Source organism: Pseudophryne corroboree, chromosome 6 (genome assembly GCF_028390025.1).
Source record: "Pseudophryne corroboree isolate aPseCor3 chromosome 6, aPseCor3.hap2, whole genome shotgun sequence".
In the NCBI taxonomy this organism is placed as follows: domain Eukaryota; kingdom Metazoa; phylum Chordata; class Amphibia; order Anura; family Myobatrachidae; genus Pseudophryne; species Pseudophryne corroboree.
Window position 1 is genome coordinate 75,933,638 of NC_086449.1, and position 27,883 is coordinate 75,961,520.

A 27,883-nucleotide genomic window follows, 5' to 3' on the forward strand; every position below is an offset into this window, starting at 1 on the left:
CCTGACGCATTTCGCATAGTAAATCCTTTCCTCCTTTCCAAAACATTAGAGCATGTGATTTACGCTAAACAATGTTGCACTACTGGATATTTCTTTCACAGCTGCGCTAAAGTCGCACAGCACAAGCTTCTCACGGTGTCTATGCATGGAGGTGCAGTAGCGATTTAGACGCACGGTTTCAGCGATGTATTGGTCGGTGACTTGGAGGCAGCTATTCAGACTCACGAATATGTCGCACAACTGGATGTAAACTCAAGCACCGATTTGCTTTCTCTGATGGAGATTCAGCACTTTAGTGCTAGATTTAAAAGGCAATATCAGGTTATATATATATTATGTATCATATATACATCACATGATTCAACAATGTCACTCACAGGCCCATTACGAACTAGACAATCCCCGCAGATGCTGACATTGGCGGCGGAGGGTACCCAGCAGAGTGCCGGCATCGGCAAGTGCATACATACTTGCCAATGCCGGCGGGGAATGGAACAACGGCGGGGAGGAACAACGGCCATGCTGCATCTGCAGCATGGTTGTTGTTAACGAGGACGTCCCTCATCGGTACATGTTCAGACGAGGGAGAAGGTCGTTAATGATGCGTGGGATGGCGCATCGTTAACCACATTGAGTGTACACACTAGACGAAATTGTAAAAGATGTCGCTCAGATCAGCCCTTCTAAGCAAAATCTTTTACTTTCTCGTCTAGTGTGTATGGGGCTAATGACACACAAATCCGGATCCACCACCGTTCTGCTAGATCTGACCATCAAAAGGCCAATCTGGCCAAGGCCTGGCAGCTCAGAGACTGGATCGCTCTGTGCACAGGCACTTAGGTAGCTATTTGGGGAACGAGTTAGACAAACCACCCACCCCACCTTCCCTGGCCCAAGGCTGATATACCAGCAACTCAGACTTGCTTTAACACAGAGGCCACCAAACAATGAGAGATTATTCTCTAACAGTCCCGTCTGTCTCTTCTACACCCAATGACAACCATCGCACTTCTCTTCTGTAGAAACGTACTTTAATGTTATATCAAGTTTAAAATTTAACATCAATTTAAGTGGAATTACAAAAATATTAAAATCTGAAAAACAAAAAGATTATACGGCATGGATGTTGGTCCTTGGGGGTCTGCAGAGCTCCTCACAACCCACGAGCCTCTAAATAGCGGGCAGGAGCAGTGCAGTGAATACAAGATTGGCGCCATTACACAGCAATGACACCAAGTTACTGAGGGAGGAGATGCCATGGTAACGCAGGAAGGTCTTCCGCAGGGCTTTGTACTTCGGGTCCTGCTCCCTGAGACGTTTGTAGCCCTCAATATTGGAGCTCAGCCCGATCTCTCCTCCCAGGCCATGCTCGCGCTCTATGACTTGCATGTTGAACATGGCTTTGGATGTGGAGGGGGAGAACCAGCGGGCGTTGAGAGCGGATGCAATCACAGAAATAAAGAAGAGACCCATCTGCAAGGTAAGAAAGACTCATAAGGGAGGGGAAAGGACTGACGGCAGGAACATGGAGGGAGGCGATGAGGTGAATGGAAGGGTTGGAGACAAGCTTCACAGTGGGGGGACGCGAATGGAGAGAAGGAGGACAAGGGGACAGGTAAATGTGAAGATGAGGATAAGGCGAAGTGTAGAGCAGATACAGCAAAGACAAAAGTTTGGATATTACAGGAGCCTCACCTGCCCGCTCTCACTGGGTGACAGCAGCTCCCGTGGATGATACACTGCATACACCACCAGGCTCAGAAAGGAGAAGCAAAGGACTATGTGACAATAAATTGGGAACAGCTTGCTCTGCACCAATCCAAATGTGTGCCGCGGCACCCCCCTAATCATCACAAAACCTGCGGGAAGGAATACATGTTGGATATTACAATCTACCAACACACTTTCATCACACCAATCTTTATGGAGGAGAGGACAGAGAGAAAGCAGCTGCTGTCACCTGCTACAAACGTCACCCAGCACTGCATTCCCCATGTGGCTGACAGCACCAGAAGGTGCAGAACCTTCACCAGGCATCCGGGTTCTCCCTCCATCACCATCCTGCGGAGAAACACAGAACAGGTTACTTATTACTGATGTAATACTTTATCGTGGCAACCTAGATCCTGGGTAACTTATTACCTATGTAACCACTTATTACTGTAACCCAGCTCCTGAGTATCTTATTATCCCTGTATCATCTTATTACAGTAACCCAGCTGCTGAGTGTCTTATTGCCCCTGTATCATATTATAACAGTAACCCAGCTCCTGAGTGTCTTATTACCCCTGTAACACCTTATTACAGTAACGCAGCTCCTGAGTGTCTTATTACCCCTGTAACATCTTATTACAGTAACCCAGCTTCTGAGTGTCTTATTATCCCAGTAACATCTTATTACAGTAACCCAGCTCCTGAGTGTCTTATTACCCCTGTAACATCTTATTACAGTAACCCAGCTCCTGAGTGTCTTATTACCCCTGTAACATCTTATTACAGTAACCCAGCTCCTGAGTGTCTTATTACCCCTGAACATCTTATTACAGTAACCCAGCTCCTGAGTGCCTTATTACCCCTGTAACATCTTATTACAGTAACCCAGCTCCTGAGTGTCTTATTACCCCTGTAACATCTTATTACAGTAACCCAGCTCCTGAATGTCTTATTACCCCTGTAACATCTTATTACAGTAACCCAGCTCCTGAATGTCTTATTACCCCTGTAACATCTTATTACAGTAACCCAGCTCCTGAGTGTCTTATTATCCCAGTAACATCTTATTACAGTAACCCAGCTCCTGAGTGTCTTATTATCCCTGTAATATCATATTACAGTAACCCAGCTCCTGAGTGTCTTATTACCCCTGTAACATCTTATTATAGTAACCCAGCTCCTGAGCGTCTTATTACCCCTGTAATATCATATTACAGTAACCCAGCTCCTGAGTGTCTTATTATCTCTGTATCATCTTATTACAGTTACCCAGCTCCTGAGTGTCTTATTATCCCTGTATCATCTTATTACAGTAACCCAGCTCCTGAGTGTCTTATTACCCATGTAACATCTTATTACAGTAACCCAGCTCCTGAGTGTCTTATTACCCCTGTAACATCTTATTACAGTAACCCAGCTCCTGAGTGTCTTATTACCCCTGTAACATCTTATTACAGTAACCCAGCTCCTGAGTGTCTTATTACCCCTGTATCATCTTATTACAGTAACCCAGCTCCTGTCTTATTACCCATGTAACATCTTATTACAGTAACCCAGCTCCTAAGTATCCTATTATCCCTGTATCATCTTATTACAGTAACCCAGCTCCTGAGTGTCTTATTATCGGTGTATCATCTTATTACAGTAACCCAGCTCCTGAGTGTCTTATTACCCATGTAACATCTTATTACAGTAACCCAGCTCCTAAGTATCCTAGTATCCCTGTATCATCTTATTACAGTAACCCAGCTCCTGAGTGTCTTATTATCCCTGTATCATCTTATTACAGTAACCCAGCTCCTGAGTGTCTTATTACCCATGTAACATCGTATTACAGTAACCCAGCTCCTAAGTATCCTATTATCCCTGTATCATCTTATTACAGTAACCCAGCTCCTGAGTGTCTTATTACCCCTGTAACATCTTATTACAGTAACCCAGCTCCTGAGTGTCTTATTACCCCTGTAACATCTTATTACAGTAACCCAGCTCCTGAGTGTCTTATTACCCCTGTATCATCTTATTACAGTAACCCAGCTCCTGTCTTATTACCCATGTAACATCTTATTACAGTAACCCAGCTCCTAAGTATCCTATTATCCCTGTATCATCTTATTACAGTAACCCAGCTCCTGAGTGTCTTATTATCCCTGTATCATCTTATTACAGTAACCCAGCTCCTGAGTGTCTTATTACCCATGTAACATCGTATTACAGTAACCCAGCTCCTAAGTATCCTATTATCCCTGTATCATCTTATTACAGTAACCTAGCTCCTGAGTGTCTTATTACCCATGTAACATCTTATTACAGTAACCCAGCTCCTGAGTGTCTTATTATCCCTGTAACATCTTATTACAGTAACCTAGCTCCTGAGTGTCTTATTACGCCTGTACCATCTTATTACAGTAACCCAGCTCCTGAGTGTCTTATTACCCTTGTTACATCTTATTACAGTAACCCAGCTCCTGAGTGCCTTATTACCTATATAACATCTTATTACAGTAACACAGCTCCTGAGTGCCTTATTATCCCTGTAAGTTCTTATTACAGTAACCCAGCTCCTGAGTGTCTTATTCCCCCTGTAACATCTTATTACAGTAACCCAGCTCCTGAGTGTCTTATTACCCCTGTAACAGCTTATTACAGTAACCCAGCTCCTGAGTGTCTTATTACCCCTGTAACAGCTTATTACAGTAACCCAGCTCCTGAGTGTCTTATTACCCCTGTAACATCTTATTACAGTAACCCAGCTCCTGAGTGTCTTATTATCCGTGTAACATCTTATTACAGTAACCCACCTTCTGAGTGTCTTATTACCCCTGTGACATCTTATTACAGTAACCCAGCTCCTGAGTGTCTTATTATTCCTGTAATATCTTATTACAGTAACCCAGCTCCTGAGTGTCTTATTACCCCTGTAACACCTTATTACAGTAACCCAGCTCCTGAGTGTCTTATTACCACTATAACATCTTATTACAGTATCCCAGCTCCTGTGTGTCTTATTCCCCCTGTAACATCTTATTACAGTAACCCAGCTCCTGAGTGTCTTATTATCCCTGTAATATCTTATTACAGTAACCCAGCTCCTGAGTGTCTTATTCCCCCTGTAACAACTTATTACAATAACCCAGCTACCGAGTGCCTTACTACCCCTGTAAGTTCTTATTACAGTAACCCAGCTCCTGAGTGTCTTATTACCCCTGTAACACCTTATTACAGTATCCCAGCTCCTGAGTGTCTTATTACCCCTGTAACATCTTCTTACAGTAACCCAGCTCCTGAGTGTCTTATTACCCCTGTAACACCTTATTACAGTATCCCAGCTCCTGAGTGTCTTATTACCCCTGTAACATCTTCTTACAGTAACCCAGCTCCTGAGTGTCTTATTACCCCTGTAACATCTTCTTACAGTAACCCAGCTCCTGAGTGTCTTATTCCCCGTTACACATTATTACAGTAACCCAACTCCTAAGTGCCTTATTACCCCTGTAACATCTTATTACAGTAGACCAGCTCCTGAGTGTCTTATTACCCCTGTAACATCTCACTACAGTAACCCAGCTCCTGAGTATCTTATGTTGGAGATGAGCCTCCTCTAGCAAGTCACTTCAATTGTCTGTACGATACCGTTTGTTTACCAATCGATTGGGAATCCCAGTAAGCAGACAACACACGCAGTTATGTCCACAAAATTAGACTGAAGCTACTTTATTCAGCATGACATTATATAGCAGAAAGTTACTTTCATGAAAAACTGATATATACGTCAAAGTATAACAAAATGCATCTCTTCTCATAACTCACTAGCTGACACCCTCCTTTGTGTCCTTCACAAGAAGTCTAAACACACAGAAACTGTCTAATACCATGTTTTCAAGACTTATAGCTACGAACTTGCTTCGCACAGAACGTACTAACTGTGAAATGTCAGCATTATTATGATTTATTAGCAAAGCATACTTCTTATTCACTACATCATGGCTGCTAATTAACAAAATGGCTGATACTGCTTAAGCTCAATACATCAATCTTCCTCAACAGTAACCCAGCTCCTGAGTGCCTTACTACCCCAGTAACATTGTATTACAGTAACCTAGGTCCTGTGTCTTATTACCCATGTAGCATCGTATTACAGTAACCTATGTCCTGTGTCTTATTACCCCTCTAACATCTTATAACAGTAACCCAGCTCCTGAGTGCCTTATTACTCCCGTGACACATTATTACAGTAACCCAGCTCTTGTGTGTCTTATTACCCCTGAACATCTTATTACAGTAACCCAGCTCCTGAGTGTCTTATTACCCCTGTAACATCTTATTACAGTAACCCAGCTCCTGAGTGTCTTATTACCCTTGTTACATCTTATTACAGTAACCCAGCTCCTGAATGTCTTATTATCCTTGTTACATCTTATTACAGTAACCCAGCTCCTGAGTGCCTTATTACCTCTATAACATCTTATTACAGTAACCCAGCTCCTGAGTGCCTTATTACCCCTGTAAGTTCTTATTACAGTAACCCAGCTCCTGAGTGTCTTATTCCCCCTGTAACATCTTATTACAGTAACCCAGCTCCTGAGTGTCTTATTATCTCTGTAACATCTTATTACAGTAACCCAGCTCCTGAGTGTCTTATTATTCCTGTAATATCTTATTACAGTAACCCAGCTCCTGAGTGTCTTATTACCCCTGTAACACCTTATTACAGTGACCCAGCTCCTGAGTGTCTTATTACCCCTATAACATCTTATTACAGTATCCCAGCTCCTGTGTGTCTTATTCCCCCTGTAACATCTTATTACAGTAACCCAGCTCCTGAGTGTCTTATTATCCCTGTAATATCTTATTACAGTAACCCAGCTCCTGAGTGTCTTATTCCCCCTGTAACAACTTATTACAGTAACCCAGCTACCGAGTGCCTTACTACCCCTGTAAGTTCTTATTACAGTAACCCAGCTCCTGAGTGTCTTATTACCCCTGTAACACCTTATTACAGTATCCCAGCTCCTGAGTGTCTTATTACCCCTGTAACATATTATTACAGTATCCCAGCTCCTGAGTGTCTTATTCCCCCTGTAACACATTATTACAGTAACCCAGCTCCTGAGTGTCTTATTCCCTGTTACACATTATTACAGTAACCCAACTCCTAAGTGCCTTATTACCCCTGTAACATCTTATTACAGTAGACCAGCTCCTGAGTGTCTTATTACCCCTGTAACATCTCACTACAGTAACCCAGCTCCTGAGTGTCTTATTACCCCTGTAACATCTCACTACAGTAACCCAGCTCCTGAGTGTCTTATTATCCCTGTAACATCTTATTAGAGTAACCCAGCTCCTGAGTGTCTTATTCCCCCTGTAAGTTCTTATTACAGTAACCCAGCTCCTGAGTGCCTTATTACCCCTGTAACACATTATTACAGTAACCCAACTCCTAAGTGTCTTATTACCCCCGTAACATCTTATTACAGTAGCCCAGCTCCTGAGTGTCTTATTACCCCTGTAACATCTCATTCCAGTAACCCAGCTTTTGAGTGTCTTATTACCCCGTAACATCTTATTACAGTAACCCAGCTCATGAGTGCCTTACTACCCCAGTAACATTGTATTACAGTAACCTAGGTCCTGTGTCTTATTACCCCTGTAACATCTTATTACAGTAACCCAGCTCCTGAGTGTTTTATTACTCCTGTGACATCTTATTACAGTAACCCAGCTCCTGAGTGTCTTATTACCCCTGTAACATCATACTACAGTAACCCAGCTCCTGAGTGTCTTATTCCCCTGTAACAACTTATTACAATAACCCAGCTTCCGAGTGCCTTATTACCCCTGTACGTTCTTATTACAGTAACCCAGCTCCTGAGTGTCTTATTACCCCTGTAACATCGTACTACAGTAACCCAGCTCCTGAGTGTCTTATTATCCCTGTAACATCTTATTACAGTAACCCACCTTCTGAGTGTCTTATTACCCCTGTGACATCTTATTACAGTAACCCAGCTCCTGAGTGTCTTATTATTCCTGTAATATCATATTACAGTAACCCAGCTCCTGAGTGTCTTATTACCCCTATAACACATTATTACAGTAACCCAGCTCCTGAGTGTCTTATTCCCCCTGTAACATCTTATTACAGTAACCCAGCTCCTGAGTGCCTTATTACCCCTGTAAGTTCTTATTACAGTAACCCAGCTCCTGTGTGTCTTATTCCCCCTGTAACATCTTATTACAGTAACCCAGCTCCTGAGTGTCTTATTATCCCTGTAATATCTTATTACAGTAACCCAGCTCCTGAGTGTCTTATTATCCCTGTAACATCTTATTACAGTAACCCACCTTCTGAGTGTCTTATTATTCCTGTAATATCATATTACAGTAACCCAGCTCCTGAGTGTCTTATTACCCCTGTGACACCTTATTACAGTAACCCAGCTCCTGAGTGCCTTATTACCCCTGTAACATCATATTACAGTAACCCAGCTCCTGAGTGTCTTATTACCCCTATAACACATTATTACAGTAACCCAGCTCCTGAGTGTCTTATTCCCCCTGTAACAACTTATTACAGTAACCCAGCTACCGAGTGCCTTACTACCCCTGTAAGTTCTTATTACAGTAACCCAGCTCCTGAGTGTCTTATTCCCCCTGTAACACATTATTACAGTAACCCAGCTCCTGAGTGTCTTATTCCCCGTTACACATTATTACAGTAACCCAACTCCTAAGTGCCTTATTACCCCTGTAACATCTTATTACAGTAGACCAGCTCCTGAGTGTCTTATTCCCCCTGTAAGTTATTACAGTAACCCAGCTCCTGAGTGCCTTATTACCCCTGTAACACATTATTACAGTAACCCAACTCCTAAGTGTCTTATTACCCCCGTAACATCTTATTACAGTAGCCCAGCTCCTGAGTGTCTTATTACCCCTGTAACATCTCATTACAGTAACCCAGCTTTTGAGTGTCTTATTACCCCTGTAACATCTTATTACAGTAACCCAGCTCCTGAGTGTTCTATTACTCCTGTGACATCTTATTACAGTAACCCAGCTCCTGAGTGTCTTATTACCCCTGTAACATCATACTACAGTAACCCAGCTCCTGAGTGTCTTATTCCCCTGTAACAACTTATTACAATAATCCAGCTTCCGAGTGCCTTATTACCCCTGTACGTTCTTATTACTGTAACCCAGCTCCTGAGTGTCTTATTCCCCCTGTAACACCTTATTACAGTATCCCAGCTCCTGAGTGCCTTATTCCCCCTGTAACACCTTATTATGGAAACCCAGCTCCTGAGTGTCTTATTCCCCCTGTAACATCTTATTACAGTAACCCAGCTCCTGGGTGTCTTATTCCCCCTGTAACACATTATTACAGTAACCCAGCTCCTGAGTGTCTTATTCCCCGTTACACATTATTACAGTAACCCAACTCCTAAGTGCCTTATTACCCCTGTAACATCTTATTACAGTAGACCAGCTCCTGAGTGTCTTATTACCCCTGTAACATCTCACTACAGTAACCCAGCTCCTGAGTGTCTTATTATCCCTGTAACATCTTATTACAGTAACCCAGCTCCTGAGTGTCTTATTCCCCCTGTAAGTTATTACAGTAACCCAGCTCCTGAGTGCCTTATTACCCCTGTAACACATTATTACAGTAACCCAACTCCTAAGTGTCTTATTACCCCCGTAACATCTTATTACAGTAGCCCAGCTCCTGAGTGTCTTATTACCCCTGTAACATCTCATTACAGTAACCCAGCTTTTGAGTGTCTTATTACCCCTGTAACACATTATTACAGTAACCCAGCTCCTGAGTGTCTTATTCCCCCTGTAACACATTATTACAGTAACCCAGCTCCTGAGTGTCTTATTCCCCGTTACACATTATTACAGTAACCCAACTCCTAAGTGCCTTATTACCCCTGTAACATCTTATTACAGTAGACCAGCTCCTGAGTGTCTTATTACCCCTGTAACATCTCACTACAGTAACCCAGCTCCTGAGTGTCTTATTACCCCTGTAACATCTCACTACAGTAACCCAGCTCCTGAGTGTCTTATTAGTCCTGTAACATCTTATTACAGTAACCCAGCTCCTGAGTGTCTTATTCCCCCTGTAAGTTCTTATTACAGTAACCCAGCTCCTGAGTGTCTTATTACCCCTGTAACATCTCACTACAGTAACCCAGCTCCTGAGTGCCTTATTATCCCTGTAACATCTTATTACAGTAACCCAGCTCCTGGGTGTCTTATTCCCCCTGTAAGTTCTTATTACAGTAACCCAGCTCCTGAGTGCCTTATTACCCCTGTAACACATTATTACAGTAACCCAACTCCTAAGTGTCTTATTACCCCCGTAACATCTTATTACAGTAGCCCAGCTCCTGAGTGTCTTATTACCCCTGTAACATCTCATTACAGTAACCCAGCTTTTGAGTGTTTTATTACCCCTGTAACATCATACTACAGTAACCCAGCTCCTGAGTGTCTTATTACCCCTGTAACATCTTATTACAGTAACCAAGCTCCTGAGTGTCTTATTCCCCTGTAACAACTTATTACAATAATCCAGCTTCCGAGTGCCTTATTACCCCTGTACGTTCTTATTACAGTAACCCAGCTCCTGAGTGTCTTATTCCCCCTGTAACACCTTATTACAGTATCCCAGCTCCTGAGTGCCTTATTCCCCCTGTAACACCTTATTATGGAAACCAAGCTCCTGAGTGTCTTATTCCCCCTGTAACATCTTATTACAGTAACCCAGCTCCTGAGTGTCTTATTCCCCCTGTAACATCTTATTACAGTAACCCAGCTCCTGAGTGTCTTATTCCCCCTGTAACATCTTATTACAGTAACCCAGCTCCTGAGTGCCTTATTACCCCTGTAACATCTTATTACAGTAACCCAGCTCCTGAGTGTCTTATTACCCCTGTAACATCTTATTACAGTCACCCAGCTCCTGAGTGTCTTATTACCCCGATAACACCTTATTACAGTAACCCAGCTCCTGAGTGTCTTATATTACCCCTATAACATCTTATTACAGCAACCGAGCTCCTGAGTGTCTTATTCCCCCTGTAACACCTTATTACAGTAACCCAGCTCCTGAGTGTCTTATTCCCCCTGTAACACCTTATTACAGTAACCCAGCTCCTGAGTGTCTTATTCCCCCTGTAACACCTTATTACATTAACCCAGCTCCTGAGTGTCTTATTCCCCCTGTAACACCTTATTACATTAACCCAGCTCCTGAGTGTCTTATTCCCCCTGTAACACCTTATTACAGTAACCCAGCTCCTGAGTGTCTTATTACCCCAGTAACATCTTATTACAGTAATCCATCTCCTGAGTGTCTTATTCCCCCTGTAACACCTTATTACATTAACCCAGCTCCTAAGTGTCTTATTCCCACTGAGACATCTTATTACAGTAACCCAGCTCCTGAGTGTCTTATTACCCCTGTAACATCTTATTACAGTAACCCAGCTCCTAAGTGCCTTATTACCTCTGTAACATCTTATTACAGTAACCCAGCTCCTGAGTGTCTTATTACCCCTGTAACATCTTATTACAGTAACCCAGCTCCTGAGTGTCTTATTACCCCTGTAACATCATAATACAGTAACCCAGCTCCTGAGTGTTTTATTACCCCTGTAACATATTATTACAGTAACCCAGCTCCTGAGTGTCTTATTACAGTAACCCAGCTCCTGAGTGTCTTATTACCACTATAACATCTTATTACAGTAACCCAGCTCCTGAGTGCCTTATTACCCCTGTAAGTTCTTATTACAGTAACCCAGCTCCTGAGTGTCTTATTACCCCTGTAACATCTTATTACAGTAACCCAGCTCCTGAGTGTCTTATTACCCCTGTAACACCTTATTACAGTAACCCAGCTCCTGAGTGTCTTATTACCCCTGTATGTATCATCTTATTACAGTAACCCAGCTCCTGAGTGTCTTATTACCCCTGTAACATCTTATTACAGTAACCCAGCTCCTGAGTGTCTTATTACCCCTGTAACATCTTATTACAGTAACCCAGCTCCTGAGTGTCTTATTACCCCTGTAACATCTTATTACAGTAACCCAGCTCCTGAGTGTCTTATTACCCCTGTATGTATCATCTTATTACAGTAACCCAGCTCCTGAGTGTCTTATTACCCCTGTAACATCTTATTACAGTAACCCAGCTCCTGAGTGTCTTATTACCCCTGTAACATCTTATTACAGTAACCCAGCTCCTGAGTGTCTTATTACCCCTGTAACATCTTATTACAGTAACCCAGCTCCTGAGTGTCTTATTACCCCTGTATCATCTCATTACAGTAATCCAGCTCCTGAGTGTCTTATTACCCCTGTAACATCTTATTACAGTAACCCAGCTCCTGAGTGTCTTATTACCCCTGTAACACCTTATTACAGTATCCCAGCTCCTGAGTGTCTTATTCCCCCTGTAACACCTTATTACAGTATCCCAGCTCCTGAGTGTCTTATTCCCCCTGTAACATCTTATTACAGTAACCCAGCTCCTGAGTGTGTTATTCCCCCTGTAACATCTTATTACAGTAACCCAGCTCCTGAGTGTCTTATTACCCCTGTAACATCTTATTACAGTAACCCAGCTCCTGAGTGCCTTATTACCCCTGTAACATCTTATTACAGTAACCCAGCTCCTGAGTGCCTTATTCCCCCTGTAAGTTATTATTACAGTAACCCAGCTCCTGAGTGTCTTATTACCCCAGTAACATCTTATTACAGTAACCCAGCTCCTGAGTGTCTTATTACCCCTGTACGTTCTTATTACAGTAACCCAGCTCCTGAGTGTCTTATTACCCCTGTAAGTTCTTATTACAGTAACCCAGCTCCTGAGTGTCTTATTACCCCTGTAAGTTCTTATTACAGTAGCCCAGAATGTGATATTATTATCTACCTTTCACAGTCCACAGCTCCAGTACAGTGTTATCCTGACGGAGGTCGGTGGCACGCTGTGCTGAGTCATCTTCCCATATGGGAAAGCAGCCAGCAGATATGGTGGGAGCGGTTAGACATAGTACGCTGCAGTATCAGTAATATTCCATCTCAAATAACAACAAGAGAAGAGTGATATACTGCAGATCAGAGATCCCACCAGCAATCACTTGGCTGTGCAGTAACGCCTCATTCCCTACTGTAGCCAGAGTCAGGGAGGTGCAGCCTACAAGCAATACTTACCACTGCAATAATGCACTTCTTACTGTACATGACAGATATAGGAGATATCACAGATGACTTCTGTGACCGTGCAAAATGCACAAGGCTATGGGTCAAAATCTCTATACAGGCCCCATAAATCATTGCTGATGTCTAAGTCACATGATTTATAGAAGGGAAGGGGGGCATCAATCCTTATATAACAAAGGTTATGACACCTCCTTGTACATATAAGTTACAGGAGCTCATCCATCCTCCGTGTGATGTATGTACTGTATCAGGGTTATGATGCTTCTCCAGTTCTATAGAACCCATCCCTCCCTGGGTGGTCTTCAGTTTGCCGACTGTCGGGATCCTGGCGTACAGTATACCGGCGCTGGAATCCCGACAGCCGGCATACCGACACTTTTTCTCCCTCTTGAGGGTCCACAACCCCCCTGGAGGGAGAATAGATAGTTCCCGTGCCCGCAGCGAGCCCGCAAGGGGCTAATTTGCACTTGCCCAGCTGTCGGTATGCCGGCGGTCGGGATTCCGGCGCCGGTTTGCTGGCAGCCGGCATACACTACTACACCCCCCTCCCTATGTGGTAACAATTTCCTAGCATTCTCCATTGAAAACCCAGATGATCGCCCCTCTTTCTGGCCACAAATGGGTTTAGCTTTGGCATTTTGCAACACAGTTTTTGGAAGGTATACATGTTAATATAGGGGGTCATTCCGAGTTGATCGCTCGCTAGCTAGTTTTAGCAGCCGTGCAAACGCTATGCCGCCGCCCACTGGGGAGTGTATTTTAGCTTAGCAGAAGTGCGAACGCATGTGCAGTCGAGCTCTGCAAAAACAGTTTGTGCAGTTTCTGAGTAGCTCTGAACCTACTCAGCGCTTGCGATCACTTCAGACTATTCGTGTCCGGATTTGACGTCATACACCCGCCCAGCGAATGCCCAGCCACGCCTGCATTTTTTCAGACACACCTGCGTTTTTGCAAACACTCCCTGAAAACGGTCAGTTGACACCCAGAAACGCCCCTTTCCTGCCAATGTTCTTGCGGCCGTCAGTGCGACTGAAAACTTCACTAGAACCTGTGCACAACCACAACGGGCTTTGTACCCGTAGGTCGCGCGTGCGCATTGCATACGCTGAAAAATAATAATTTTTTAGCTTCATCGCTGCGCTGCGAACAACGCCAGCTAGCAATCAACTCAGAATGACCCCCATAGTGTTTGTTTGTGTGTGTGTGTGTACACACACACCGTTCATTCAATAGGGGGTGCTGTCTTCTGCATAATTACACTGATCAGCTGCATGTAATGTGATTAACAAGTGCAGACACAACATGTTATACACACAAGACGAAAGGGCAGACATAATGCTCAGCCTGGGCCGCCTGGGGCCAGGCATGTAGGGGCATGGGAGGACGTGTAGATAATCTGTCACAAACCCACCAATGACTGATCCCCAGCACCCAAAGAGGAAAGAAGGCGTGTGCTGATCATTGCTCGCCCCACCTAAACTGTTGTGTAAAGGAATTATGAGTTAGGGCAAGTCGATAGAGCAATGACTCCCACCCATTCCCCAGGCTGAGGTAGTGAATGGTTCAGAGCTGAGCTGGAAAAGCAGATTGTTCAGCCACAAAAACCACCGGCCAAACGGAAACTACCATTCAAACGCCACTAAGACCACCAGCCAATCGGAAACTACCATTCAAACTGCTTATGCAGTGCACATTACTAGATTCCAGGGGGTCCTAACCAGGCAAAAAATAGGTGAGGCCTTTGTGCAGGGGTGGACGGATGCCCCCATCAGTTCTGAGGTCTGGCAGTGGTTTGGGGGGGGTTTTGGCCACCATTTAGGTAATTCCAAGTTATGACCTTATTTCGGCATTCACAAGAATTGTGACAATAGTACGAAGGCTGCGTTACATGTTTAGTGTTTTACTATACAAAGTGCTAGGGGGGCATCAGTCACTTTCCAGCTGAAACCACCAATCGTTAATTAGATCTTAAAAAAACTGGGTATTATAGCTTATCTGGAACATGTGTAATAAAATAAGATTTTACTTACCGATAAATCTATTTCTCATAGTCCGTAGTGGATGCTGGGGACTCCGTCAGGACCATGGGGAATAGCGGCTCCGCAGGAGACAGGGCACAAAAGCAAGCTTTTAGGATCACATGGTGTGTACTGGCTCCTCCCCCTATGACCCTCCTCCAAGCCTCAGTTAAGATACTGTGCCCGGACGAGCGTACACAATAAGGAAGGATCTTGAATCCCGGGTAAGACTCATACCAGCCACACCAATCACACTGTACAACTTGTGATTTGAACCCAGTTAACAGCATGATAATAGAGGAGCCTCTGAAAAGATGGCTCACAACAATAATAACCCAATTTTTTGTAACAATAACTATGTACAAGTATTGCAGATAATCCGCACTTGGGATGGGCGCCCAGCATCCACTACGGACTATGAGAAATAGAATTATCGGTAAGTAAAATCTTATTTTCTCTGACGTCCTAGTGGATGCTGGGGACTCCGTCAGGACCATGGGGATTATACCAAAGCTCCCAAACGGGCGGGAGAGTGCGGATGACTCTGCAGCACCGAATGAGAGAACTCCAGGTCCTCCTTAGCCAGGGTATCAAATTTGTAGAATTTAGCAAACGTGTTTGCCCCTGACCAAATAGCTGCTCGGCAAAGTTGTAAAGCCGAGACCCCTCGGGCAGCCGCCCAAGATGAGCCCACCTTCCTTGTGGAATGGGCATTTACAGATTTTGGCTGTGGCAGGCCTGCCACAGAATGTGCAAGCTGAATTGTACTACAAATCCAACGAGCAATAGTCTGCTTAGAAGCAGGAGCACCCAGCTTTTTGGGTGCCTACAATATAAACAGCAAGTCAGACTTTCTGACTCCAGCCGTCCTGGAATTATATATATATATATTTTCAGGGCCATGACAACGTCTAGCAACTTGGAGTCCTCCAAGTCCCTAGTAGCCGCAGGCACCACAATAGGTTGTTTCAGGTGAAACGCTGACACCACCTTAGGAAGAAACTGGGGACGAGTCCGCAGTTCTGCCCTGTCCGAATGGAAAATCAAATATGGGCTTTTGTAAGACAAAGCCGCCAATTTTGACAATCGCCTGGCCGAGGCCAGGGCCAACAGCATGGTCACTTTCCATGCGAGATATTTCAAATCCACAGATTTGAGTGGTTCAAACCAATATGATTTGAGGAATCCCAACACTACGTTGAGATCCCACGGTGCCACTGGAGGCACACAAGGGCTGTATATGCAATACTCCCTTGACAAACGTCTGGACTTCAGGAACTGAAGCCAATTCTTTCTGGAAGAAAATCTATAGGGCCGAAACTTGAACCTTAATGGACCCCAATTTGAGGCTCATAGACACTCCTGTTTGCAGGAAGTGCAGAAATCGACCTAGTTGAAATTTTATCGTGGGGCCTTCCTGGCCTCACCCACGCAACATATTTTTACCACATGTGGTGATAACGTTGTGCGGTCACCTCCTTCCTGGCTTTGACCAGGGTAGGTATGACCTCTTCCGGAATGCCTTTTCCCTTAGGATCCGGCGTTCAAACCGCCATGCCGTCGAACGCATCCGCGGTAAGTCTTGGAACAGACAAGGTCCCTGCTGGAGCAGGTCCTTTCTTAAAGGCCGATGCCACGGTTCCTCTTGGAACAGACATGGTACTTGCTGAAAGCAAATCCCTTCTTAGCTCCCGAGGCCATTAGTCCTCTGTGAGCATCTCTTGAAGTTCCGGTTACCAAGTCCCTCTTGGCCAATCCGGAGCCACGAGTATAGTTCTTACTCCTCTATGTCTTATAATTCTCAATACCTTGGTTATGAGAAGCAGAGGAGGGAACACATACACCGACTGTTACACCCACGGTGTTACCAGGACGTCCCAGCTATCGCCTGAAGGTCTCGTGACCTGGCGCAATACCTGTCCCATTTTTTGTTCGGGCGGGACGCCATCATGTCCACCTTTGGTCTTTCCCAACGGTTCACAATCATGCGGAAAACTTCCCGATGAAGTTCCCACTCTCCCGGGTGGAGGTCGTGCCTGCTGAGGAAGTCTGCTTCCCAGTCGTCCACTCCCGGAATGAACACTGCTGACAGTGCTATCACATGATTTTCCGCCTAGCGAAAAATCCTTGCAGTTTTGCCACTGCCCTCCTGCTTCTTGTGCCGCCCTTTCTGTTTACGTGGGCGACTGCCGTGATGTTATCCCACTGGATCAATACCGGCTGACCTTGAAGCAGAGGTCTTGCTAAGCTTAGAGCATTATAGATTTGCTCTTAGCTCCAGTATATTTATGTGGAGAGAATTCTCCAGACTTGATCACACTCCTTGTGTGACTGCTCCCCAGCCTCTCAGGCTGGCCTCCGTGGTCACCAGCATCCAATCCTGAATGCCGAATCTGCGGCCCTCTAGAAGATGAGCACTCTGTAATCACCACAGGAGAGACACCCTTGTCCTTGGATATAGGGTTATCCGCTGATGCATCTGAAGATGCGATCCGGACCATTTGTCCAGCAGATCCCACTGAAGAGTTCTTGCGTGAAATCTGCCGAATGGAAGCGCTTCGTAATAAGCCACCATTTTTACCAGGACTCTTGTGCAATGATGCACTGACACTTTTCCTGGTTTTAGGAGGATCCCGATTAGCTCGGATAACTCCCTGGCTTTCTCCTCTGGGAGAAACACCTTTTCCTGGACTGTGTCCAGAATCATCCCTAGGACCAGCAGACGTGTCGTCGGAACAACTGCGGTTTTGGAATATTTAGAATCCACCCGTGTTGTCGTAGAACTACTTGAGATAGTGCTACTCCGACCTCCAACTGTTCTCTGGACCTTGTTCTTATCAGGAGGTCGTCCATTTTCTTTGAAGACGAATCCTCCTTTCGGTCATTACCTTGGTAAGGACCCGGGGTGCCTTGGACAATCCAACGGCATCGTCTTGAAACTGATAGTGACAGTTCTGTACCACGAACCTGAGGTACCCTTGGTGAGAAAAGGCAAATTTTGGGACATGGAGGTAAGCATCCCTGATGTCCCGGGACACCATATAGTCCCCTTGTTCTTTGCTATCACTGCTCTGAGTGACTCCATCTGGATTTGAACCCTTGCAAGTGTTCAAATTTTTCAGATTTAGAATAGGTCTCACCTAGCCTTCAGTACCACCATATAGTGTGGAGTAATACCCCTTTCCTTGTTGTCGGAGGGGTAATTTTATTATCACCTGCTGGGAATACAGCTTGTGAATTGTTTTCAATACTGCCTCCCTGTCGGAGGGAGACATTGGTACAGCAGACTACAGGAACCTGCGAGGGGGGAAACCTCTCGACATTCCAATCTGTACCCCTTGGATACTACTTGTAGGATCCAGGGGTCCTGTACGGTCCCAGCGTCATGCTGAGAACTTGGTAGAAGCGGTGGAGGGCTTCTGTTCCTGGGAATGGGCTGCCTACTGCAGTCTTCTTCCCTTTCCTCTATCCCTGGGCAGATATGACTCTTATAGGGACGAAAGGACTGAGGCTGAAAAGACGGTGTCTTTTTCTGCAGAGATGTGACTTAGGGTAAAAAACGGTGGATTTTCCTTGCCCTGGCCACCAGGTCCCATGGACCGACCCCAAATAACTCCTCCCCTTTATACAGCAATACATCTTTGTGCCGTTTGGAATCTGCATCACCTGACCACTGTCGTGTCCATAAACATCTTCTTGCAGATATGGACATCGCATTTACTCTTGATGCCAGAGGGCAAATATCCCTCTGCGCATCTCGCATATATAGAAATGCATCCTTTAAATGCTCTATAGTCAATAAAATACTGTCCCTGTCAAAGGTATCAATATTTTTAGTCAGGGAATCCGACCAAGCCACCTCAGCTCTGCACATCCAGGCTGAGGCGATCGCTGGTCGCAGTATAACACCAGCATGTGTGTGTATACTTTTTAGGATATTTTTCAGCCTCCTATCAGCTGGCTCCTTAAGTACGGCCCTATCCGTAGATGGTACCGCCACTTGTTCTGATAAGCGTGTGAGCGCCTTATCCACCCTGAGGGGTGTTTCCCACCGCGCCTTAACTTCTGGCGGGAAAAGGTATACCGCCAATAATTTTCTATCGGGGGAAACCCACGCATCATCACACACTTCATTTAATTTATCTGATTCAGGAAAAACTACAGGTAGTTTTTTCACCTCACACATAATACCCTTTTTTGTGGTACTTGGAGTATCAGAAATATGTAACACCTCCTTCATTGCCCTTAACGTGTGGCCCTAAAAGAAAATACGTTTGTTTCTTCACCGTCGACACTGAAATCAGTGTCCGTGTCTGGGTCTGTGTCGACCGACTGAGGTAAATGGGCATTTTACAGCCCCTGACGGTGTTTGAGACGCCTGGACAGATACTAATTTGTTCGCCGGCCCTCTCATGTCGTCAACCGGCTTGCAGCGTGTTGACATTGTCACGTAATTTCCATAAATAAGCCATCCATTCCGGTGTCGACTCCCTAGAGAGTGACATCACCATTACAGGCAATTTGCTCCGCCTCCTCACCAATATTTTCCTCATACATGTCGACACACACGTACCGACATACAGCACACACATAGGGAATGCTCTGATAGAGGACAGGACCCACTAGCCCTTTGGGGAGACAGAGGGAGAGTTTGCCAGCACACACCAAAACGCTATAATTATCCAGGGACAACCTTTATATAAGTGTTCCTTTTATAGCATTTTAATATATATACATATCGCCAAATCAGTGCCCCCCCTCTCTGTTTTAACCCTGTTTCTGTAGTGCAGTGCAGGGGAGATCATGGGAGCCTTCCCACCAGCCTTTCTGTGAGGGAAAATGGCGCTGTGTGCTGAGGAGAATAGGCCCCACCCCCTTTTCGGCGGGCTTCTTCTCCGGAGTTTTAGATATCTGGCAGGGGTTAAATACATCCATATAGCCTCAAGGGCTATATGTGATGTATTTTTCGCCATACAGGTATTATACATTGCTGCCCAGGGCGCCCCCCCCCAGCGCCCTGCACCCTCCGTGACCGCTGTGTGAAGTGTGCTGACAACAATGGCGCACAGCTGCAGTGCTGTGCGCTACCTGATGAAGACTGAGAGTCTTCTGCCGCCTGGTTCCGGACCTCTTCATCTTCAGCATCTGCAAGGGGGGTCGGCGGCGCGGCTCCGGGACGAACCCCAGGGCGAGCCCTGTGTTCCGACTCCCTCTGGAGCTATGTCCAGTAGCCTAAGAATCCAATCCATCCTGCACGCAGGTGAGTTGAAAATCTCTCCCCTAAGTCCCTCGATGCAGTGAGCCTGTTGCCAGCAGGACTCACTGAAAATAAAGAACCTAAAAACTTTTTCTAAGCAACTCTTTAAGAGAGCCACCTAGATTGCACCCTTCTCGGCCGGGCACAAAAACCTAACTGAGGCTTGGAGGAGGGTCATAGGGGGAGGAGCCAGTACACACCATGTGATCCTAAAAGCTTGCTTTTGTGCCCTGTCTCCTGCGGAGCCGCTATTCCCCATGGTCCTGACGGAGTCCCCAGCATCCACTAGGACGTTAGAGAAAACTACAAAATAATGATATGCACTAAACTGTGGTTGCCATATGCAATGCCAGCTGGGTCACACCTGAGACTGGTATAACCACATCGCTAGCTGCGGTGCCCACAGACTATAAGGCAGCACTTATTACTTAATACAAAAGCAATGTTCCATCCGTGGCCAGATAACTCCTCTGAGCGAGGCACCACATCCCTGCGGCCTAACAGGGCAGTGCTGGGCTCCTGCTGAGAGGCATTCAGTGGAGGCAGACACTCTACGGGCTGCTTGAAGCAGGGCTACAGACAGGTGTAGCATGTCTGACCGGCGGTCAGCATACCGACGCCGGGATCCCGGCAGCATACCGACGCCGGGATCCCGGCGGGGAGGGGCGAGTGCAGCAAGCCCCTTGCGGGCTCGGTGGCGACCTGCGGTCGCCACGGGTTCTATTCCCACTCTATGGGTGTTGTGGACACCCATGAGTGGAAATAGTCCCTGTTGGTCGGCATGCCAACCATCGGGATAGTGAGGGGGCGGGATGTCGGTGGAGGTCATGTGGCCGTCTGTCTCCTGACCGCCGGTCACATGAATACAACCCCTACAGACAGGTAGGGTGCCATCACAAGGAACTATGGTACTCCTTGGGTGCCTATCGGTGGTTATAATGGTGAGGATGGAAATATTGGGGTAAATTTACTAAAATGGGAGTTCTGTTTAACATGGGATGTTGCCCATAGCATCCAATCACATTCCAGGTATTATCTTCTAGAAGGTGCGAAATAAATGAGAAGTAGAATCTGATTGGTTGCTATGGGCAACATCCCATCTTAAATAGAACTCCCATCTTAGTAAATCTGCTTATATATTTGTGAAGCACTAGTGTAAGGAGATGGCTGGAATCAGGATACAGGAGGAATCAGCAGCCTTGGGTTGGACATAACTTACTTAGCAGTAGAGCATTGCAATGATCAGATTGCTTAATGACCATAGTGATTATCCGGACAGCATTGCCACAGGGGCTTCTGGGTAAGAGTAATCCTTCCTGGTTTTCTACTGTACCAGAACACATGCAATGAGAGGGGCCAGGTATTGATGAGGTATAAAGACAGCCCAGGTGCCTGCATGGCATAAACCCATTAGAAGCCTTATAGCACGCCAACTGAATGGACCATTTCTGCGTGCGTTACTAGCCACCTCCCAGTCACTGCCAATCACTTCTTGGCCACATATCTCTTACTGTCTGTACGATTTGCAGCACCGCCTTGGTGCCTACTCTTTGTAACGGTATCCGTTTGGTCGACCATATTATGGTCGACAGTCATTAGGTCAACCACAATTGGTCAACATTGACATGGACACATGGCCGACACATTAAATGTCTACACATAAAAAAGGTCGACATGAGGTTTTTAAAAAATATATATTTTGGGGAACTTTTCCATACTTTACGATCCACGTGGACTACGATTGGAAACGGTAACCTGTGCCAAGCGCAACGGTAGTGGAGCTGGCACCTTGCCCGAAGCATGGGAAGCCTCGTAAAGTGATTGGGGTTCCCCGTCACTTTACGCAAAAAATTACACCCAAAAAAAGTTAAAAAACGAATGTCGACCATTTCATGTGTCAACCATGTGTCCATGTCGACCATGCCAATGTCGACCAATAGTTCGTCATAGGAGAACGTGCAGTTGCAAAACAATCACTCAATTAATTATTCATTGTAAGGCAACAACAGACAGTGGGGCAGATGTATTAAGCCTGGAGAAGTGATAAAGAAGTGATAACTGGAAGGGGATAACGCACCAGCCAATCAGCTCCTAACTGTCATTTTTCAAACCCACAATGATTGGCTGGTGCGTTATCACCTTCTACTTATAACTTCTTTATCATTTCTCCCGGCTTAATACATCTGCCCCATGGTTTCTATTGACACTTTCCTATAGGGTAAGAGTAATATAATATATCCCACCTACAAGAGGATCTGACCACCAGACACACTCATAATAATATAATATTGCAGTTTATAGTCAATGAATTCTTAACCGATACCATGTCACCCATGGCACCCAATCAGCACTGAAGTAACATCTATAATTTGCATACTATAACATTATACAGAGCTGCTGATTGGTTGATGGCGCAACTACTCCACTGGCTCACTACTCCACTCTTATCACTGCTTAGTAAATGTCCCCCTAACTGCCTTGTATGCAGGTTATAGGTACATTGTTGGTAATTGCCTAACCCTCTGTTCCATGCTCACTTCAACCCCATCTGTGTCACCCCTGTCTGCCCGTCCCCTTAAGAATGTAAGCTCTCACGAGCAGGGCCCTTTCCCCTCATGTGATTTTTTCCCTCTCTAAAAGGGAGATGTACTAAGCAGTGAAAAGACTGGAGAAGTTGTCCATGGCAACCAATCAGCTACTCTGTATAATTTTAAAGTATGCAAATTGTTACTTCAATGCTGATTGGTTGCCATGAACAACTTCTCCACTCCTTTCACTGCTAAGTACATCTCCCCCCTAGACTATGTTCTACTCCGTTACAACAGCACCTAACCCTCGGTATCTGCCACCATGAGGACTATTTCAGTGTCCTGTCCCCTGATGCACAAATGTTTCTATACCACGTACTTGTTCTACATTGTCTTGTAATGTAATGGCCCGTACACACTGGCCGATATATTGGACGTTCTACTGAACGGGCCATTGTGTCCACCGGCCAGCGTGTACGGGCGATATGTCTGTAATCTCCGTCGTTCACAGACATATCGCGTCGGCCCTGCAGCACAGCCGACGGCCAATATATCTACCGATATATTGGCGCATCGCTGTGTGTGTGTACGACCGATCAGCTGGTTGCCCGTACACAAGCTGCAGCAGCCGGCGGTGATTGACAGCTGAACTGGGAGGGCATTTATACACACACACCCACTTCATGGCATCAGTCCCCAACGGAGGGGGCAGTGTGTATGCACAGCGCACTGCCCAATCCATCCATAGATATATCTGCAGATCAATTGATCGGCAGATATATCTATCAGTGTGTACCCACCTTAAGTCATTGTTTTCCTTTTTGGCTCATTTGTTTATGTACTTTGTTAGGCGCTGCGGTACCCTTGTGGCGGGTGGTTTTCTGTTTGCCGGCGGTCGGGCTCCCGGCGCTCAGTATACTGGCGCCGGGAGCCCGACAGCCGGCATACCGACAATTATTTTCCCTCGTGGGGGTCCACGACCCCCATAGAGGGAGAATAAAATAGTGTGGCGCGCGTAGCGCGCCACCGTGCCCGTAGCGTGGCGAGCGCAGCGAGCCCGCAAGGGGCTCATTTGCGCTCGCCAAGCTGTCGGTAAGCCGGCGGTCGGGCTCCCGGCGCCGGGATGCTGGTCGCCGGGAGCCCGACCGCCGGCCAGCCGTAGTGAACCCCTTGTGGCACCATATAAATAAACAATAATAATAATAGACCATAGCCAGCATTGTCATACCACCAACTGTCCTAATACTACAGTCCCGCAGTGCCACCAGTCAGGATTTGTGTCCCAACTCCCAGCAAGGGTCCGGCTAGTGCCAGTGCAGGCTGTATTTAGGGCAGTGGGGTTTGGGGTGGCATAGTGCCTCAGAAAAACTGGGCACACCACACGGGAAAAGGGGCAATCCTACAATGTGATGTGGCCCATATCAGAGGATACGGTCGTTAGATCGACAACGCTTAGGTCGACATGTACTAGGTCGACAGGTCAAACGGTCGTCATTAGTTCTTCAGATTTTTTGTATTTTTGGGATTTTTTTTTTCATACTTAACGATCCACGTGGACTACGATTGGGAACGGTAATCTGTGCCGAGCGAAGCAGTAACGGAGCGAGGCACCTTGCCCGAAGCATGGCGAGCGAAGCGAGGGGACATGGTGAACTAATTGGAGTTCCCCGTCACTTTACGAAGAAAACATTGCCAAAAAGTTTTTTAAAAACATGTCGACCTAATGCATGTCAACCTTCCATGGTCGACCCAAGTTGTGTCTACCCAACGACCCATAACCCTTATCAGAGTCCACGCCTCAATCCCATAATGTGAGAAAGGAGTGTTTTATGCCTGGACTCTGGAGTGCGTACAATGATGGTAATGCAATGCCAGCTGAAACCGTCTGTAATAAGAATAACGTTATTACTTTTATGATGCACCGTTGTTGTAATAATAATAATAGTTATAGTAATGCATGGTTGCCTGGTGGGATATTTACATTTCTATACACTGCACCCATCGTAAAACTCCCCCTGAGAACTCTGTATCAAAGGTCACACTCCTCGTAATGACCACAACCCCAGGGTCAGAGCTTTACTTGTAGCACTACAAACACAGCCCTCTGCACACCACATAGGAGCCCTGCAGGAGGCTGGGACCTGTGCTCCCACAAGAACAATACAGCCCACACATGCTACAGAGAGGAAGATGGGCAGAGAGAGCAGCATGTACCTGCACACGTCCTCTCAGTCTGACAGCAGCAAAGCAACTAGCAGCTACTTCCGGGTGCACCCACAGCAGGACCTCCCAGCAGTGACGTCGCGCCAATCAGCTGCTCTCCTGCCTAACGGCTGGTTGTACTGTTAGGCCAATTAAGGGCTCGCGAGTACCATAGAAACTGTTACTAAGCCTCCCGAGCTGCAGCGCGCTACGGAAGCCCGTTCATGGCAAACCTAGCTAACTGCGAACGCATTGTTTTATTGTTTGTGCTGGCTGACATACAAGGCATCGTAGAGTCTCAGGCCCTGCGTATCTACTACATGGCCAAATGCTACATTTATTCTATGTATTAATTCAGCTCAAGCTGTCATGGATATGTGCAATATTTGTCGGGTTTGCAACTGCTGATATCTGCATGTGAAGCTGCCACCCAGGAATGAACAGAGACCAGGCTTACCTACTTTGCTACCTCCTCCTCCTCCTCCGGGAGGAGGTAGCGTTGTAGGTGAATGGGGGCGTGGCCGGCAGCAGGACGGGTGGTTCGGGGGCGTGGCCGGCAGCAGGATGGGCGGTCCGGGGGCGTTGCGTCAGGGTCGCGTCATCGTGACTCCACCCCCGCTGTGCTGTGCCGAGAAACGAGGCACTGCATAGCGGGGGGCGGAGCTACGATGAAGCGATTCAGCGCGAATCGCGTTATCGGACCCCCTTGGCCCGCCTACTTGTTCACTGCTGCGGGCGGCCGAGGGGGAAAGCGGGAGGCTTGCCCACCTTTCCGGGGGGCTGGGAGGGTCACCCGATTTTCGGGAGCCTCCCGGCCATTCCGGGAGGGTAGGCAAGTATGACAGAGACACTCTAGTAAGCTGACCATATTATCCCTGTAACCTGGGACGCTCATGAATTACACAGGTTATGTGGCTGGCTGACTACAAGTCTGCATTTCACCTGATTTTAAGCAGCCACAGAACCATACTTACCTACTTTGCTGCCTCCCAGTTTTGTTATTTGGCCATGCTAAAACTGATGCAGGGCATGCTGGGATGTGTAGTTCAACAACAGCTGGAGTGTCAAGGTTAGCCATCACTGCACTAGGTGGAGCAGTTATATGCCAAAACTGGGTACACACTGACAGGTATATCACCCGTTCCATTGAACGGACAATTGGTGAGATGTACTAAGCTTTGGAGAGTGATAAAGTGGAGATAGATAAACGGGATTCAGCTATGTGACCGGCAGTCACAACACCTACATCCCGCCCCCTGAAAATCCCGACGGTAGGCATCACAATCGTGGGTGTCCACGACACCCATAGAGTGGGAATAGAACATGTGGCGACCGCAGGCTGCCGCCCAGCCCGCAGCGTGTTGAGCTCTGCACTCATTGAGTCAACTCCCCCCTGCACACCGGCATTCCGCTGCCGCAATTCTGGCGGAGGTATGCTGACATGTGTTATTTTTCAAACACATGGACAGATGTATTCAGCCTGGAGAAGTGATAAAGCAGTGATAAGTGGAAGGTGATAACGCACCAGCCAATCATTACAGGTTTGAAAATGACAGGAGCTGATTGGCTGGTGCATTATCACCTTTCACTTATCATTTCTTTATCACTTCTCCAGGCTTAATACATCTGCCCGGTGTTTCAAAAATAACACATGCTGATTGGTTAGTAGATTATAACTCTTCACTTTATCACTCTCCAAGGCTTAGTACATCTGCCTGAATGTATCTGTAGTGCATCGGCGAGGCATTGGTGCTTTAAGAAAGGAGGAAGCCCATGCGCAGCCTGCTCTGTTCAGACCCCCTCCTCTCTGCCAGCAGCGCTGAGAGCACTGGCGTTTCTATAATGAGTGCAGTGTGTGCGGTGCACACGGGCCCCTGAGTCCAGAGGGGGCCCCCACCGCACACACTGCACCCAGTTGTAAAATACTTACCCCTCCGAAGTCCAGCGCCGGCATCGATTTTCACGGCGTTCTGCGCATGCGCAGTAGAGAGATCTCAGGGAAAATGGCCGCTGCGCCATTTTCCCGGAGATCTGCACATGCGCAGTAGAGTCTGATCCCTCTATTGCTCAGACTCTACTGCGCTCCGGGCAGAGAGGAGGGGGCCCGACGGAGGAGGCTGAACACGGGCCTCCTCCTCTCTGAAAACGCCCCTGGCTGAGAGTGTGAACACTAGAGGGCTCAGACTCTACTGCACATGCGCAGATCTCCTGAAAAATGGCGCAGTGGTCATTTCTCATTGTTTTCTCTACTGGCCATGCAGAGAACTCCATGAAAATGGCGCAGCACTGCAGACATCGGTGGAGGACTCCGTAGTGGTGAGTATTCAAAAAATGGGTCCCCATTCTGGACTCAGGGGCCCGTGTGCATCACACACACTGCACGTGGGCGGGGGATGTACGGACAATATGTCTGTGAATGATGACATTGACAGACATATCGAGTCAGCCCTGCAGCACAGCGAATGCCCAATATATCTGCAGATATATTGGCACATCTGACTGTGTTCCTAGCTGGTCCGCTGAGTAATAATCTTTTTTGCTATTACCTTATATCTGGGTTTCACAAAGGTAATTGTGTGTGTAGAATGCGTTGGGTATGGTATGCTGGCAGCCGCGATCCCGGCGATCAGCATACCTACACAGGTATCTCAGCCGCCAGAATGCTGGCAGGGGGCGGGCATAATGAAGCCCCTTGTGGGCTCGCTTCGCTCGCCACGCTGCGAGCTTGGTGGCCTGCTGCGCTCGCCACAGGTTCTATACCCACTCTGTGGGTGTCGTGGACACACACGAGTTGGAAAAGCCCCTGTTAGCCGGGATTCCGGCTGTCGGCATTGTCAGTGATCGGGATTCCGGCGTGGTATCCTGACTGCCGGGATTCTGACTGCGACAATGTAACCGCATCCCTGTAGAATATAGTATATT

The 27,883-nt window shown here is 46.6% G+C and overlaps 1 protein-coding gene across 3 annotated transcripts; it reads right to left on the minus strand.

The window, feature by feature from the left end:
- Window positions 1–1,009: 1,009 nt before the first annotated feature.
- On the minus strand, window positions 1,010–25,521 carry TMEM205 (transmembrane protein 205). Of its 3 annotated transcripts, none has more exons than XM_063931213.1 (4): window positions 25,419–25,521; window positions 1,961–2,061; window positions 1,696–1,859; window positions 1,010–1,473 (listed from the first exon to the last, which is right to left on the minus strand). In XM_063931213.1, the coding sequence occupies exons 2-4, from the start codon at window positions 2,058–2,060 to the stop codon at window positions 1,171–1,173; spliced, it is 567 nt and encodes a 188-aa protein (XP_063787283.1). In that variant the 5' UTR covers window position 2,061; window positions 25,419–25,521; the 3' UTR covers window positions 1,010–1,170. The 3 variants fall into 3 exon arrangements, with proteins under 3 accessions (XP_063787283.1, XP_063787281.1, XP_063787282.1); XM_063931211.1 differs by lacking the exon at window positions 25,419–25,521 and adding an exon at window positions 24,974–25,080; XM_063931212.1 differs by lacking the exon at window positions 25,419–25,521 and adding an exon at window positions 12,667–12,772.
- Window positions 25,522–27,883: the final 2,362 nt, after the last annotated feature.

Coding starts and splice junctions, on each gene's coding strand:
- TMEM205 (XM_063931213.1), bottom strand. CDS start 2,060: ATGGTGATGGAGGGAGAACCCGGATGCCTGGTGAAGGTTCTGCACCTT. Junction 1,860..1,960: donor CTGGGTGACGTTTGTAGCAG/GTGACAGCAGCT, acceptor TCCTTCCCGCAG/GTTTTGTGATGATTAGGGGG. Junction 1,474..1,695: donor CACCCAGTGAGAGCGGGCAG/GTGAGGCTCCTG, acceptor CTTACCTTGCAG/ATGGGTCTCTTCTTTATTTC.